This window comes from Gorilla gorilla, chromosome 18 (assembly GCF_029281585.2).
Source record: "Gorilla gorilla gorilla isolate KB3781 chromosome 18, NHGRI_mGorGor1-v2.1_pri, whole genome shotgun sequence".
Taxonomy (NCBI): Eukaryota; Metazoa; Chordata; class Mammalia; order Primates; family Hominidae; genus Gorilla; species Gorilla gorilla.
This window is the reverse complement of record NC_073242.2, coordinates 4,473,147-4,491,357: the sequence shown is the minus strand read 5'-3', so window position 1 is coordinate 4,491,357 and position 18,211 is coordinate 4,473,147. Positions and strand designations below refer to the sequence as shown.

The window sequence follows — 18,211 nt, the reverse complement described above, 5'->3', positions numbered from 1 at the left end:
CTTTCAGGAAAAAATAGAAGAAAATCTTTGGGATCTACGGCCAGGCAGAGTCATTATACTTAATACTAAAAAGATGATCTGTAAAAGGAAAACTTGATTAATTGAAATTCATTAAAATTAAAAGCATTTGCTCCATAAAAAGACCCTGTTAAGAGAACAAAGATAATTTTTAAGCTACAGACAGAAAATATTTGCAAGCCACGTATCTGACAATAGTCTAAAATCTGGAATATGTAAAGAAGTTTCATAACTTAATACTAAAATAATCTTATTAGAAAATGAGCACAGACAGAAAGAGACGTTTCACCAAAGAAGGTGCACAGATGGCAGATAAGCTCAGGAGAAATGCCTGTCATTACAGAAGCAAAAACCACCATGACACCACTGCACACCCATCCGGTGACATCACTGCACACCCAACCCGTGACATCACTGCACACCCAACCCGTGACATCACTGCACACCCATCCCGTGACACCACTGCACACCCATCCCGTGACACCACTGCACACCCATCCCGTGACACCACTCACACCCATCCCGTGACACCACTGCACACCCATCCCGTGACACCACTCACACCCATCCCGTGACACCACTCACACCCATCCCGTGACACCACTCACACCCATCCCGTGACACCACTGCACACCCATCCCGTGACACCACTGCACACCCATCCCGTGACACCACTCACACCCATCCCGTGACACCACTGCACACCCATCCCGTGACACCACTGCACACCCATCCCGTGACACCACTGCACACCCATCCCGTGACACCACTCACACCCATCCCGTGACACCACTCACACCCATCCCGTGACACCACTGCACACCCATCCCGTGACACCACTGCACACCCGTCCCGTGACACCACTCACACCCGTCCCGTGACACCACTCACACCCGTCCCGTGACACCACTCACACCCGTCCCGTGACACCACTGCACACCCGTCCCGTGACACCACTCACACCCGTCCCGTGACACCACTCACACCCGTCCCGTGACACCACTGCACACCCGTCCCGAGACACCACTGCACACCCGTCCCGAGACACCACTGCACACCCGTCCCGAGACACCACTCACACCCGTCCCGAGACACCACTGCACACCCGTCCCATGACACCACTGCACACCCGTCCCGAGACACCACTGCACATCCGTCCCGAGACACCACTGCACACCCGTCCCGAGACACCACTGCACACCCGTCCCGAGACACCACTGCACACCCGTCCCGTGACACCACTGCACACCCATCAAAACGGCTGGAATAAAAGTAGCAACAACCCCACATGCCGGCAAAGATACCGAGAAATCGAGTCACTCGGCCGTTGCTGGGAGGGTAAAATGGCTCCTCAAAAACGACACCCGAAGTTGCAGTGGACTCAGCAGCTGCTTCCATGGACGTTTAAGCCAGAGAGTTGAAACCCAGGTTCACGCAGAAACCCGTGCAGAGGTTTACGGCAGCTGTAATAGACAAAAACTGCAAAGAGCTCAGCTGTCCTTCCACAAGAGAGCGACCGCACAAACTAGGGTGTGCTCACGCCGCAGACGCTGGTCAGCGACGAGGAGGAAGGAAGCCTCCATCACACGACCTGGCGGAACCTGAGAATTGGCATGAGAATCGCCTGCCCCGCGGGTACGTGTCGCAGGGTTCCACTCGTTCTTGAAATCATACGTTCTTGAAATCACACAAGGAGGCCAAGGTCGGGGGGTGGTGTGGAAGGACATGGGGGTCTGGGCGTGGATGGGACCCGTGTCTGTGGCCTCAGTGTCAGGCCCTGGCTGGGATCCCTACTATAGCTGTGCAAGATGCCCAGCTGTTGCCAGTAGGGTCTATTTCAAAAGGGCTGGGAGATCCCCTATTTTCAACACTCTCAAGCCCTCCGGGGCAGTGCCATGGCCTTCTCGGGTACTTTGTCTGCAGGAATGAAATGCAACCGTTCAGGCCGCTGGGGCCTGGGGCCCCTTCCCACCAACCTGCCAGTTGGCACAGAGGGTTCTGACCCTTTCCAAAACCCTTTCCAAACTGCAGTTCCAGCTCTTGATGTCAGAGACCAGGCCCCGGGCCCCCTAGGCCTTGACCCTGTCCTGGGAAGGAGCAGAAAGCAAGAGCAGGAATTTGGGAAAGATGGGCAATCCCACTGCAGGAGGCCTTCCCAGGATCCCCACCCTCCCAGCCTCACTAAATGCAGGGTTTGGGAGAGGGTGGGCCTGCCTGGGGACTGCATTGCCCTAGCAAGGCCCAGGAGAGTGTGCAGGGACCATGCTACCCGCACAGCCCAGCGCCCTCAGGGCCGCACCCCAGCCCGTCCCTTCAGTCTGCTGCTGAGCTGCTCAGAGGTCGACCTCGCGGTCCAGTGTGACTTCTCTGCCTGGCACCACCTGGCCTCAGTCCCCATGCTGGCCGCTGCTGTCCATATAGCCAAGGAAAACCATGGCAGCCTCAGGCCCAGGGGGTCCAGGAAAGACCCCTGGGGCCCAGGGCAGTGGGCAGTGCCCTCCTGGAGTGGACGGGAGCCACCAACTGCCAGCATCACCCTCAGTCTTGGCTGCCCGGGAGGTTTTCCAAAGGCCCGACCCCACTCCTCTTGGAGCTGCTGATCCCTCTCTCCCATCAGGCGCCTCAGGGACCCTCCTCCACCCAGAGGGTCTCTGTCTTCCCGGTTTTCCTGGCGTAATTCAGACTTGGGGAGAGAAGAATCATCATCCATCACACACCCAGACCCAAAGGGACTCAAAGCCAGGAGGAGCCGGGTGGACCCAGAGGCCCTTACCCTGCCAGCCTAAGGGGCATGGCCCAAGGTCTCCACCCCCAGCCCCCAGGGCACAGCTGTGTGCAGGTCACCAGAAGCCCCAAGTAATGACAGCAGCCCAGACAGTCGGTACCGGGCCCTGGTGCAGCGTGAAGCCTCTGGCACCTGCCTGGGCTCATTCCAGGGGCCATGAGAGGGTCCTGTTATGGCTGCACCATCACACCCACCGGGCAGCTGGGGCCCAGCTCTGCCATGGATCCCAGCCAGGCAGCAGCCGCCCTGTGGGCTGAGAAGCTTCCGCTCCTGCTGCACAACTGCGAAGGGGCCTGGAGGGCCGGGAGCTTGTGATGGTGACAACTCCGCCTGGCGCCTCCTCCTCCGGGGCAGCCGAGCAACGCTGGACATGAGGGGGCTTCGTCCCACCCCCAGGAGAAAATGCCCAGTCCTCCGAGAGTCCAGTGAGGGCTTGCCAGCCGGGGACCAAGACCCAGTATGGCCTAAACCACGCCTGGTCACCAGGGGTCAGGCGGGACCTTATACAGGGCTCAGCAGAGAGACCTGCCCGCTGCCCCGCTGCAGGGGAGATGGGGGTGGGGGCCTTCATCCCACTCGGGCATGACAGAGGAGAGCAGGCAGCCAGCATCTGCCCGTCTCAGGCAGGGAAGGGCCTGAAGCTCTGGGAAGCAGAGGCTGCGCCCTCAGGAAACAGGTCCCGGCCTCGCTCCCTCACAGCCTCGGACTGCCCCGTGGACCGAAAACCCCAGGCACCTTGCGCCAGGGCTGGCCTGATGGTGGAGACGCCACACCATGAGCAGTAGGTTCCTCTCCCCACCTTCCCAGGCGGGGGACACTTGGGGCTCAAACTGGGGCCTTGTGAACGGTCTCGGGCCTGCTCAGTGCCACCCTTGAAGCTCCTGGCCTTCCCCGGGCCGGTCCCTCTGCCAAGTGGGCCCTGCTGGGTCTCCTCTCCCGGAGCTGCCCCGCGTCCGCCCTTCCCCCTTGCTGTGCTGTTCACTGCTGAGGGTGCCGACTGGAACAGCTGCCCTGCCCAGGGTCTGCTGGGGGTCTGCCTGTGCTCCGGGTGGGGGCTCCTCATGCAGCCCCTCTGTCCGTGGGGGACCCCTGTGAGGAGCTGCAGCTCAGCAGCAGGCTGAGGAGCCAGGTCGGGGGTCAGGGGCCGGGAGTCCCAGCAGGCCCTGGGCTGACACCTGCCCCCTTGCAGGTGGGTCCGAGGAGAGCACTACAGGTACAAGTTCAGCCGTCCTGGGGGCAGGCACGCCGCCGAGGGCAAGTGGTGGGTGCGGAAGAGGATCGGAGCCTACTTCCCTCCGCTCAGCCTGGAGGAGCTGAGGCCCTACTTCAGGGACCGTGGGTGGCCTCTGCCCGGGCCCCTCTAGACGTGCACCAGAAATAAAGGCGAAGACCCAGCCCCTCGGCGGCTCAGCAACGTCTGCCCTTCCCTGCGCCCAGCCCAAGCTGGGCATCGCCAAGAGAGACGTGGAGAGGAGAGCGGTGGGACCCAGCCCCCAGCACGGGGGTCCTGGGTGGGATCTGCTGTCACACACTGTGGCGACTCCCAGGCCCTGCCCACCTGGGGCCCCACATCCAGGCCAACCCTTGTCCCAGGTGCCAGCCTTCTCAGGGGGCTCTGATCTCCCATCCATCCCACCCTCCTCCCAGAGGCCCAGCCTGGGGCTGTGCCGCCCACAGGAGTTGAGACAATGGCCATCCTGACACCTTCTTCCACTACAGCCCTGACCATAGACCCAGCCAGGTAGCTCTTGGGGTCTCTAGCGTCCCAGGGACTGGTTTCTGTTCCCTCCTCAATGGTGTGTTCCCAGCCAGGTCCTGACCCTCAGAGCCGAGTCCCTGTCACGTCTGGGGCAGCCGAACCCTCGCCCCACAGGGACCTGGACACGCCCGGCCAGGATGTGGGGTTGGACGGGCCATTTTCTGTCCTATCCCTCATCTCCACCCCCGCCACAGCCTACACGCATCCCACACATGCAGGCACACACAAGGGCACACACAGCCTGTGCACACATGTGTTCTTGGCCCGGTTTCATCCCCCCGTGACTGGTGTCTGTGAGGTGCAGATGGACACACCGCACACCCAGACCCTCCACCAGGCTGTGACCTCGCTGCCTCTGAGGCCTTGACAAGGCCCCTCAATCGGAGGACAGCCGGCCGTGCACACTTTCATCATCGTCGGACAAACAGCATCTACTGCACATTTTTCTTATTCCTATTCTTAAGCCATAGCTATGGCATATTCTACTATTCCTATTATACCATTTACCAGCTTACTCTAAAACACGCTGTTTAAATGAAGAAGTTCTTGTACCTCCCTCCCCTTGGCGGTGGCCGTGCCCCCAGCCCACACTCTGATGCTGGGGCAGCGGGTGACCGAGCGGGAGCTTGAGGGAGAGGTGAACGGGTGGTGCTTTGCCTGGCGACCCTTCCAGTGTCTGCTGCGGCAATACTTGGAGTAAATGGGAATGAGCGGGGGTGCCAGCCCTGCTGGAAGGAGGCAAAGCTCTGGGGCAATGTCCCCCACCAGGGATGCTGTGAGGCTGGGTCCTGGGAGAACTCAGAAGTGGGCCCCACCATAGGACAGAGGCCCTCTCCTCTCCCCCAGCCTGGGGGGCGGTTCCCCCACCCACCCCTTCCCCCTGCCTCCATCCACGGCACCTGGAGCCATGATGCCCATGGCTGAGCCACTGTGGGGGGCCCCAGTGGGGACAACACAGTGGTTCAGGCCGAGGAGGCCGGCTGCGGTGGGCACAGTGTGGGTCTGTGTGGAGCCCCCCCTCGGCCTGCCCGGGGGGCAGCCAGCCCAGGTGCGAACAGAGGGTCCGTGTTCCAGCTCCCGGGGAAACAGGGTGCCCTGTGTCTGTGGAGGGACAGACAGGGCCTCAGAGGGACGCGCCAGGAGCCAGCAAGTCTGCCGGAGCGACCACGCGGAGCTGTCGGCCACAGGGGCCTGGGCGGCCCTGCCCGGGGGGCTGTCCCAGGGACTCTGCTGTTGGTGGGGCCCAGCCCCGTGGCACAGCTCAGGGGCGGACATCTCGGGCAGCGGCAGGAGTTGGGGGAACCCGAGGGACCCATCGCCTGGGAAAGGCTGGTGCCACGGGGTGCCCCTGCCCAGCCTCTGCAAGGGGGAGACCTGAGGAGCCAACAGCCCTCCATGCCCCCTGCCCGGAACCCTCCCGTGCGGCTGTCCTCCCCGTAGTGGGTCCCGAATCCCACAGCCCCTCCTCCCGGGCTCCTTCACCCTACTCCAGGCTGCTCTTGTCCCAGGGCAGCTGTGCACCACTGGTCTCCCGGGGACCCCGTAGTGGGGCTGCAGGTCCCGGTCAAGGGGGGCAGGGCAGGAGCCCACAGCAGGAGTGACTGGGCACCCCGCTCATGGGACCCACAGCCCAGAGACTCCGCAGCACTGTCCTGGGACCACGGGAAGGGCCTGCAAGAGCCCTGGAGCAGACACCCTCATCCTCCGTTGGGGATGGCAGCTGTGACTTCCCAGGGGACCTGGGGGTGGGGTCACAGGGCATGTGGGGTCAAGTCACACAGCATGAAGTGGACCAGGGCCGTGATTAAGCGAACAGTTTGTGGTGTGGAGTGCACTCCCGAGGCCGTGCTTCCACCTCCCCTCCATCCAGCCTATTTCCATCTTCCAGACAGAGCCCCTAGCCCCAGGGAATCCATCTCACGCCTCTGTGGGTCCCTGTTCGGGACGCTTCATATAAACGGAATCACGGCCCTCAGCCCTCCCGTCGGGCATGTCAGCTTCTTCCCTCACGTCTGAACTCTCCACAGAGTCTGTGTGAGACGCCCAGCCCCCGGCTGCCTGTGTTCTGTGTGACGGAGGGTCCCACCTGCCGGTGTGGGGCAATGGGGCCAGTGGCCCCCACACGTGTCAGGCCGATGCCTGTGGTCAGGAAGTCCCCTGGGGGCAGAGGCCTGGGCATCTGAAGGGGTGCTCAGGGGGTGGGAGTCATGGTGTGATCTGCCCTCCCCATCTCGGCCAGCCTCGGGGGCCTGTCACTGTGGAAGGCAGGTCTGCTACCACCTCTGGGTACCCCACCAAGGTCACAAAAATAGGGGGGCCCCTGGACCCAGCTGGGGGCCTTGAGGGCCCACTCCATGGAGCCCTTGGCTCTGACCCGTGAGTGTCCAGCCCTGCTCAGGGAGACCCCCTCAGCCGACAGGCAGAGGAGCCCTAATGGTGGGGGTCCAGTCTCTGGATCCAGGTTCCCAGAGACGTCCACTGACCTGGGGCGGACAGGTGACCTGAGGTCGGGTTGTGACAGCCTCAGCTGGAGTGGAGCCTGCACCCTCTGCAGACCCAGAGTCCGTCACACCTGACCCTTCCAAGGCTGGGTTCCCCTCACCTCATCAGTCTTTGGCAGATAGTCCCAAGGCCTCACCACACGGAGCCCATCTCCCCCAAATGTCTGGGGTCCCTGTGTGGTCAGGGCCATGGGGCCTTTACACTAGCAACCAGTGCCAGCGCCCACACGGCAACCCCCTGGCTCTCCAGGGCCTGCTCTGCGCCCTGACACCAAGCTGCCCCGGTCCCGCACCAGGCCCTCAGTGTGGGTCTGCTGGGTCAACTGTGGGCCTGGGGGAAGGGAGAGGCACCCCGGAGTCCCCAGAGCAGCCTCCCTGGCTGGGTCAGGCCCTCAGCCATTCTCACTGCAGCTTGGAGGTCTCAGACTGCCCAGGTCCTCATCTGAGCAGGAAGGTTTGGGAGAATGGCAGCTTTGGAGCTTTAGATCAACAACGCACAAGAATACCACAGATGGTGACAGCTGGCCCACAGTGGCAGAAAAGAAAGCTCCCTCGTCAAAACAGTGTCGCAGCAGCATGGAGACCTAGAGATAAATGGGGCACAGTAACCACCCGAGAAATTGTCCCACATGTGGCCAGGTACCGTCCAATGAGAACAACACGAGAAATCGTCCCACACACACGGCCAGGTACTGTCTGATGAGAACAACCCGAGAAATCAACCCACACGCAGCCAGGTACCGTCCGACGAGAACAACCTGAGAAATCGTCCCACATGCGGCCAGGTACCGTCCAATGAGAACAACACGAGAAATCGTCCCACACACACGGCCAGGTACTGTCCGATGAGAACAACCCGAGAAATCATCCCACACGCAGCCAGGTACCGTCCGACGAGAACAACCCAAGAAATCGTCCCACACACAGCTAGGTACCTTCCGACGAGAACGGCCAGAGAAATCGTCCCACATGTGGCCAAGTACCATCCGACGAGAACAACCCAAGAAATCGTCCCACACACGTGGCCAGGTACCTTCCAACGAGAACAACCTGAGAAATCGTCCCACACATGCGGCCAGGTACCCTCCGACGAGAACAACCCGAGAAATCATCCCACACGCAGCCACGTACCCTCCGACGAGAACAGCCCGAGAAATTGTCCCATACGCAGACACGTACCTTCCAACGAGAACAGCCCGAGAAATCGTCCCACATGCAGCCAGGTACCATCCGATGAGAACAACCCGAGAAATCGTCCCACACGCGGCCAGGTACCATCCGACGACAACAACCCAAGAAATCATCCCCCACGCGGCCAGGTACCATCCGACGAGAACAACCCGAGAAATCATCCCACACGCAGCCAGGTACCATCCGACGAGAACAGCCCGAGAAATCATCCCACATGCGGCCAGGTACCATCCGACGAGAACAGCCCGAGAAATCATCCCACATGCGGCCAGGTACCATCCGACGAGAACAACCCGAGAAATCGTCCCCCGTGCGGCCAGGTACCATCCGACGAGAACAACCCGAGAAATCGTCCCCCACGCGGCCAGGTACCATCCGACGAGAACAACCCAAGAAATCATCCCACACGCAGCCAGGTACCATCCAACGAGAACGACCAGGTACCTTCCAACAAGAACAACCAGGTACCTTCCGACGAAAATGACCTGAGAAATCGTCCCACACGCAGCCACGTACCTTCCAATGAGAACAACCCGAGAAATCATCCCACACACGGCCACGTACCTTCCGACAAAAACAACCAGTACCTTCCGATGAGAACAACCAGGTACGTTCCGATGAGAACAACCCGAGAAATCATTCCACACATGCAACCAGATACCTTCTGAAAACAACGACCCAAGAAATTGTCCCACACGCAGCCAGGTACCTTCCAACGAGGACGACCAGGTACCTTCCGACAAGAACAACCAGGTACCTTCCAACGAGAACAACCAGGTACCTTCGACGAGAATGACCCAAGAAATTGTCCCACACATGGCCTGGTACCTTCCGACAAAGGCTCTGAGACCATTCAATGGGAAGAGGACAGTCTTTTCAGCAAATGGTACTGGGAAAGTTTTATCTCCACATGCAAAATAATGAATGAAGCTGGCCCCTTACCTAACAGCATACACAAAAATTAACCCAAAAAACATAGGATGAAACACCTAAACTTAAGAGCTAAAACTGTAAGACTTGGAATAAAACCTGGGAAAATCTTAAGGACATTGGATCTGGCAGTGATTTCTTGGATATGACACCAACAGCACTGGCAACAACACAGAAAATAAATTGGACTTCATCAAAATTTGACATTTCTGGCCAGGTACAGTGGCTCACACCTGTAATCCCAGCACTTTGGGAGGCCAAGGCAGGCGGATCACCTGAAGTCAGGAGTTTGAGACCAGCCTGGCCAACATGGTGAAACCCCGTCTGTACCAAAACTAGAAAAATTAGCCTGGCGTGGCAGGCACCTGTAGTCCCAGCTACTTGGGAGGCTGAGGCAGGAGAATCGCTTGAACCCGGGAGGCAGATATTGCAGTGAGCTGAGACCGTACCACTGCACTCCAGCCTGGGCAATAGAGTAATATTGTGTCTTTAAAAAAAAAAAAACAGTGGCTATAAATGAGACTGCAGAGCTGCCCCGGGCTGCTGTCTGTGGAAGCCCTGCCCTGCGGGAGCAGCCACAGCTGTAACCTCACCTCTGAAGTAAAGCTGTTTCCTTCCACCTCTAGCTTGCCCTTGAATTCTTTCCTGGGCAAAGCCAACAACCCTCTCGGACTAAGATCCTCTTTCGGGCTCGTCTGCCATGCATCAGAATGATGTGGCCACGTGGAGACTGTCTGGGGGTTACTCGAAATGTTCAGTGTAGATGGATGACCACATGACCCTGCAACTCCACGTCTGCACGTAGACCTGGGAGAGCTAGAAATGGGGACCACGTGACCCCGCAACTCCACGTAGACCTGGGAGAGCTAGAAACAGGGACCATGTGGCCCCGCAACTCCACATCTGCATGTAGACCCGGGAGAGCGGGAAACGGGGACCTGGGTGTGCTTGCACCAGAACGTTTGCAGCAGCCCAGAGGTGGGGACAGCCCAGATGAACAAACCAGGTGTGCTCACCCATGAGCATTACACGGCCGCAAAGAGGAGCGAGGCCCCGACGCTCAGATGAGCCTTGAGAACCTGACGCCCAGTGAACCCGCCAGACACAGAGGGCACCGGTCCTGCGATGCCGCCTCTGGAACGTCCGGAACAGGGAAACCCACAGAGATGCTGGGCAGGGAGAAGGTGGACAGCTCTCGGGGCTGCTGGCAGGAACAGGGAGAGTGGGCGTGACGGCTCCCAGGTCCAGAAGGTTCTCTGGCGGGTGATGAAAATATCTGGAATTAGGTAGAGATGCCGGCTGTGCGTGCGGCCAATGTGTTACATGCACCGCACTGCTGACCTTTAAGTGGTTAATTTTACGTAAATGTCAACTTCACCTCAATGTTTTAAAATACAGCAAAGCAAAGGAGAGTCTCTTAAGCGTCCTGAGACCCTGGGCCTCCCTGCCTCAGGGCCCAGACCCTCACCCTGACAGAAGGTCCAGTGGGGCTCAGGATGCCGGGCAGGGAACGCGCTTCGCTCCTTCTCTGTGGCGTGCATGGGGCTGGAGCCGCTTAAGACCAAGGCTCGGTGCACCTGGATGCTGGTTAACCCGAAAGTGCCGCACGGAGCCACCAGTGGTCCCACAAGCTCTGATGATGGCCGCGGTCGTGGACGTGCAAACTTTGATTCACTGAGGACCACGCGAGCAAATGACAGGTGATGCCGGCAATTCTCAGCCCACTGCTGCCTGTACAGCTTGCCCCTGACGCCACGAGCCAGGCTGCCCACCCAGCCCGCACCCGGGCCCACCTGGCACTTAGCAAATGGCCTTCCCACATCAGGCTGGTGGCTTTCCGCACCACCCAGTGTTCACCTGGGCTCCCACACACCAGCAAGAGGCAGCAAACAGGCACCTCCCTCCCATCTTGCTCCAAGCGCTTTGTGCCGGAGGGACGGAAACCTCCGGGCGCTGAGAAGAAGCACCCCAGGCACTAGGCAGGGGAAGGCTGGGGGGCCTCCGTGCCCACCCCCAGGTCTGAGCGCATCGGGGAACCCGGGGCACCGGGAGGGTCTGCGGACAGTGCCACCCTCCCTGCAGGGCTGCGGCCACCTTACTCTGCCTGGGCAGCCTGGCCAGGGGCCGCAGCTGACCCGCTGAGTCTGGGTTGGTGGCTCACCGTTCTAGGGTCTACACCTGACCCAGTGTGGTCTATACTTGCCCAGGTCATACCACACTGTCCAAACTGTTACAGCTTTCAAACCAGCCCTGGACTGGCCGTCATAGCCGCCTTGATTGTCGTTGGCCCATTGCTGGAAGCAAGTTGGCGGAAGCTTCCGTCAGCTCTGACGGTTGGTGTGCAGACAGATGGCGGCCGCAGCATCCTTTCCTCCCCGCCCTGAGCCTCTTTTCCTTCTTGTATGGCAGGTGGGGCCATCTCCTCTGCCTCATCTTTTTCCTAACCTGGAAGTTGTCCCTTAAACACCTGCCCACGGTGGGCTACTGTGAAGCCCTTCACCCGCAGCCGTGTGGACGTGCTGGAGGAACATCAACAGACTCTCATCTGAACCACAGAAAAGAGGAAAGAACACTCAGCAAAGGAAGGAAGAGGCACTGAGCCAGGTCAGCACCCCGGGCCGCTGGGAGGAGGTACCTTGTCCAGATGACATGGGACACACACGGGTTTACAGGAAACCGAGACACATTACAGACACGGGACACACACGGGTTTACAGGAAACCGGGACACATTACAGACACGGGACACACACGGGTTTACAGGAAACCGGGACACATTACAGACACGGGACACACACAGGTTACAGGAAACCGGGACACATTACAGACACGGGACACACACGGGTTTACAGGAAACCGGGACACATTACAGACACGGGACACACACGGGTTTACAGGAAACCGGGACACATTACAGACACAGGACACACATGGGTTTACAGGAAACCAGGACACATTACAGACACGGGACACACACGGGTTTACAGGAAACCGGGACACATACGGGTTTACAGGAAACCAGGACACATTACAGACATGGGACACACACAGGTTACAGGAAACCAGGACACATTACAGACACGGGACACACACGGGTTTACAGGAAACCAGGACACATTACAGACACGGGACACACATGGGTTACAGGAAACCAGGACACATTACAGACACGGGACACACACGGGTTACAGGAAACCGGGACACATTACAGACACGGGACACACACGGGTTACAGGAAACCGAGACACATTACAGACACGGGACACACACGGGTTTACAGGAAACCGGGACACATTACAGACACGGGACACACACGGGTTTACAGGAAACCGGGACACATTACAGACACGGGACACACACAGGTTACAGGAAACCGGGACACATTACAGACACGGGACACACACGGGTTTACAGGAAACTGGGACACATTACAGACACGGGACACACACGGGTTTACAGGAAACCGAGACACATTACAGACATGGGACACACACGGGTTTACAGGAAACCGGGACACATTACAGACACGGGACACACACAGGTTACAGGAAACCGGGACACATTACAGACACGGGACACACACGGGTTTACAGGAAACCGGGACACATTACAGACACGGGACACACATGGGTTTACAGGAAACCGAGACACATTACAGACATGGGACACACACGGGTTTACAGGAAACCGGGACACATTACAGACACGGGACACACACAGGTTACAGGAAACCGGGACACATTACAGACACGGGACACACACGGGTTTACAGGAAACCGAGACACATTACAGACATGGGACACACACGGGTTTACAGGAAACCGGGACACATTACAGACACGGGACACACACAGGTTACAGGAAACCGGGACACATTACAGACACGGGACACACACGGGTTTACAGGAAACTGGGACACATTACAGACACGGGACACACACGGGTTTACAGGAAACCGGGACACATTACAGACACGGGACACACATGGGTTTACAGGAAACCGGGACACATTACAGACACGGGACACACACGGGTTTACAGGAAACCGGGACACATACAGGTTTACAGGAAACCAGGACACATTACAGACATGGGACACACACGGGTTACAGGAAACCAGGACACATTACAGACACGGGACACACACGGGTTTACAGGAAACCAGGACACATTACAGACACGGGACACACACGGGTTACAGGAAACCAGGACACATTACAGACACGGGACACACACGGGTTACAGGAAACCAGGACACATTACAGACACGGGACACACACGGGTTACAGGAAACCGGGACACATTACAGACACGGGACACACACGGGTTTACAGGAAACTGGGACACATTACAGACACGGGACACACACAGGTTACAGGAAACCAGGACACATTACAGGCACGGGACACACATGGGTTTGTAGGAAACCAGACACATTACAGACACGGGGGACACACATGGGTTTACAGGAAACCGGGACACATTACAGACACAGGGGACACACACAGGTTACAGGAAACCAGGACACATTACAGGCACGGGACACACAAGGGTTTGTAGGAAACCAGACACATTACAGATACAGGACACACACGGGTTACAGGAAACCAGGACGCATTACAGACACGGGACACACACGGGTTTACAGGAAACCGGGATCCATTACAGAACAACATCGGTGAACCCCAAGCTGCAATGATCTAGCAAAAAGGTGAGAAAATACAAATAGCCAATATCAAGAAGAAGAGGTATCACCACAAATCCACAGAGATGCTACAGGAATAATAAGGTAATATTATGAACAACTTTATTCTAATCAACTCAGCACCCTACATTAAATGAGAAACATTCCGTGAAAGGCACAGATTACTAAAACGAACGCTAGCCAAAACCCTAATCCTCTCCCTACAACTGACGAAGAAAGAAAACCCAAGAGTCCCATAATAATTGAAGAAATTGAATTTGGGCTGGGCGCAGTGGCTCACACCTGTCATCCCAGCATTTTAGGAGGCCCAGGCAGGTGGATCACCTGAGGACAGGAGTTTGAGACCAGCCTGGCCAACATGGTGAAATCCCATCTCTACCAGAAATACAAAAACTAGCCCCCGTGATGGTGCACACCTGTAATCCCAGGTACTCAGGAGGCTGTGGCAGGAGAATCGCTTGAACCCGGGAAGCAGAGGTTGCAGTGAGCGGAGATCGCACCATTGCACTCTAGCCTCGGTGACAGAGTGAGACTCCATCTCAAAAAAAGAAAAAAGAAATTGAATTTGTAATTTAAAATTTTCCACAAAGAAAACTTGAGGCCAAGATGTGTTCACTGGCGAGTTCCATGCAATACTCGGTAGAGAAATAACACTGCCCTATCCAAGCTCTTCCAGAAAATGGAGGAGGAGAAGCCTGGTACGCCCACCAGGACGGGAGGAGGCAGCCACTCTGGAGAAGTGTCAGTTCTGGAAACGTGAAGCGTGAACTTCCTCAGGAAGCAGCCACTCCACTCCTAGGTGTCTGCCCAAGAGACATGAAAGCACAAGGACGTGTAAGCAGCGTTTACAGCAGGTTGATTTACTGCAGCCAGGACCCGGGGTGGTGCCGGTGTCCGTCAGCAGGAGGACGGGTGAACCGGGTCATCTTGGAGCCATCGTCCTCAGAAACAGGCACATCCGGCTGTTGATACGCACAGCGTCGGACCCTCCAAGGCACCACGCTCAGCTAAAGAACACAGACGAAAGAGTTCACAGGGCACAGCTCCACTCGCGGAACTGCAGGGAGGACCACGGCCCAACTCCAGTGACAGACGCAGGCCCATGTTGCCAGGGCCAGAACGCGGGGAGATCTGGGAGAGGAATGTTCTGAGTCTCAGCTGTGGTGCCGGGTGCCCTTGTCAGAAACCGTCGGTTACATTTAAATGGGTGCATTTTGTGTTTGGAAACCATGCCCGGCTCTCTGGATAAAGCCCTGATTTATGTGGTTTTGAATTTCTGGGATCTAAACACCGTGCCCGCCCCCATCTCCGATTCAAGCCCCCAACACGTCCTCACTCAGCACGGAGCTGGGCAGACGTGCACGACCTGCTCCCACCTGCTGGCACGAGCCCACCTCACCTTGGGGAGTTGATTTGGAAAATGAAATGAGCACGGAAACGTGTCAGCGCCAGGCTGGACCCAGCAAGCCGCCGACGCCAGCGAGACGCCAGGCTGGACTCAGCAAGCCGCCGATGCCAGCCAGACGCAGAGCAGAGAACGCTGGTCAAAGAGCAGCTGGGCAGTGTCTGCTCGGCCGAAGCCCAGTCCCGGAGAGGCAGGCTCTGTACCAGGACGTGGAGGCTCCGGGGTCACGAAACCCCCAGGGCGAGAGACAAAGTTAGTGAGTGACCACGGGCCGTCCAGGGCAGAGGGGACGGAGGCAGCACGTGCGCGACGGAGCCTCCGCACAGAGCGTCACGGCCATGACTGGAAAGCCCAGACACGTCTCACGAGCCCCCGGCCCAGGTCAGAGGCGGCAGGATGGCGGGCGGCCCCATGCACAGAACTGCGGCCACGTGTGGAAGGCGACAGACACTGGAGGCACGGGGTCTACTCTGCTCTGGACCTGGTGGTGGCCACGCTGATGTTCACCCTGCGGACATGTTGGAGCTCCCCGTCCACTCCGTGTGCTGCTTTGCATGAGTTCCAATCCGCACGGAAACTATTATGATCAGAAAACCTCTCTAACTGCGGCGTGTGACAGCCTCCAGTTCCCGGTGTCGTGCTGTTGTTTTGAGATGGAGTCTCGCTCTGTCACCCAGGCTGGAGTGACTATTATGATCAGAAAACCTCTCTAACTGGCGTGTGACAGCCTCCAGTTCCGGGTGTCCTGCTGTTGTTTTGAGACGGAGTCTCGCTCAGTCACCCAGGCTGGAGTGCAGTGGCGCGATCTGGGCTCACCACAGCCTCCGCCTCCCGGGTTCAAGTGATTCTCCTGTCTCAGCCTCCCGAGTAGCTGGGAATACAGGCGCCTGCCACCACGCCCGGCTAATTTTTGTATTTTTAGTAGAGATGGGGTCTCACCATGTTGGCCAGGCTGGTCTCAAACTCATGATCTCGTAATCCACCTGCCTCAGCCTCCCAAAGTGGTAGGATTACAGGCGTGAGCCACCGCGCCCGGCCTGGGCTGCACTTCTGAGTCCCTGAAGCTTCCACTGTGTTTATTATGAAGAGCTGAGCTGGGGTTTGTCCTCTAACATGTGTGCTAAGGAAGCGGGAGGAGACCCGGCTCCGTGCGGGGCCATTGTGGCTCCTGGCCTCTCTGCCTCTTGCATCCTATTTTGTTTCTGCTAATGGTTGACCCCGGGCAGCCTGAGCAGACACACCCCGCGCCCCTGCATCCAGGTCATCGTGTCCCGAGCACAGCCGCCCCCCTGCATCCAGGTCACCGTGTCCCGAGCACAGCCGCCCCCCTGCATCCAGGTCATCGTGTCCCGAGCACAGCCGCCCCCCTGCATCCAGGTCATCGTGTCACGAGCACAGCCGCCCCCCTGCATCCAGGTCACCGTGTCACGAGCACAGCCGCCCCCCTGCATCCAGGTCACCGTGTCCCGAGCACAGCCGCCCCCCTGCATCCAGTTCATCGTGTCACGAGCACAGCCGCCCCCCTGCATCCAGGTCACCGTGTCCCGAGCACAGCCGCCCCCCTGCATCCAGGTCACCGTGTCCCGAGCACAGCCGCCCCCCTGCATCCAGGTCACCGTGTCCCGAGCACAGCCGCCCCCCTGCATCCAGTTCATCGTGTCACGAGCACAGCCGCCCCCCTGCATCCAGGTCACCGTGTCCCGAGCACAGCCGCCCCCCTGCATCCAGGTCACCGTGTCCCGAGCACAGCCGCCCCCCTGCATCCAGGTCACCGTGTCCCGAGCACAGCCGCCCCCCTGCATCCAGGTCACCGTGTCCCGAGCACAGCCGCCCCCCTGCATCCAGGTCACCGTGTCCCGAGCACAGCCGCCCCCCTGCATCCAGGTCACCGTGTCCCGAGCACAGCCGCCCCCCTGCATCCAGGTCACCGTGTCCCGAGCACAGCCGCCCCCCTGCATCCAGGTCACCGTGTCCCGAGCACAGCCGCCCCCCTGCATCCAGGTCACCGTGTCCTGAGCACAGCCGCCCCCCTGCATCCAGGTCATCATGTCAGGAGCACAGCCGCCCCCCTGCATCCAGGTCATCGTGTCACGAGCACAGCCGCCTCCCTGCATCCAGGTCACCGTGTCCCGAGCACAGCCACCCCACCCCCCTGCATCCAGGTCATCGTGTCCTGAGCACAGCCGCCCCCCTGCATCCAGGTCACCGTGTCCTGAGCACAGCCACCCCCCTGCATCCAGGTCACCGTGTCCTGAGCACAGCCACCTCCCTGCATCCAGGTCACCGTGTCCTGAGCACAGCCGACCCCCTGCATCCAGGTCACCGTGTCCACCCAGTGATGTGCTTCCCAGGCCGGACTTTTCTAAACTCAGCCTCTGAACCCACCACAGGCCGGACACACAGCTCCTTCCCTCAGCCCCACGGCTTCGAGAGGGCCCTGGCGAGTGCCTGTCCAGGATACCTTGTTTTTTGTTTTTTTTTTTGCGATGGAGTATCGCTCTGTCGCCCAGGCTGGGGTGCAGTGGCGCAATCTCAGCTCACTGCAAGCTCCACCTCCCAGGTTCACGCCATTCTCCTGCCTCAGCCTCCGGGGTAGCTGGGACTACAGGCGCCCGTCACCACACCCAGCTAATTTTTTCTACTTTTAGTAGAGACAGGGTTTCACCATGTTAGCCAGGATGGTCTCAATCTCCTGACCTCATGATCCACCCACCTCGGCTTCCCAAAGTGCTGGGATTACAGGCGTGAGCCACCGCCCCCGGCCTCAGGACACCTCGTTTTAAGGGCAGTGAAAGCCAGGAAAGCCACGGCCAGCAAGACCCAGCAAGACCCAGCAAGGCCCACGCCACCCTTGCTCCTGTCGAGGGGCCGGCGCCCGTTTGTCCTCAGGGAAGGTGGTCTTTGCCGCTGGCTCTGGT

The 18,211-nt window shown here is 58.8% G+C and overlaps 1 protein-coding gene across 2 annotated transcripts in view; it reads left to right on the top strand.

The window, feature by feature from the left end:
* Positions 1-5,101, top strand: part of LMF1 (lipase maturation factor 1) — a 77,139-nt gene extending 72,038 nt beyond the window's left edge. For both annotated transcript variants that reach the window (XM_055364858.2, XM_055364859.2), the window contains one exon: positions 3,993-5,101. In XM_055364858.2, coding sequence (XP_055220833.2) covers positions 3,993-4,167 — 175 coding nt within the window. In that variant the 3' untranslated portion in view covers positions 4,168-5,101. The remainder of the gene's footprint in view (positions 1-3,992) is intronic.
* The last annotated feature ends 13,110 nt before the right edge of the window (positions 5,102-18,211 follow it).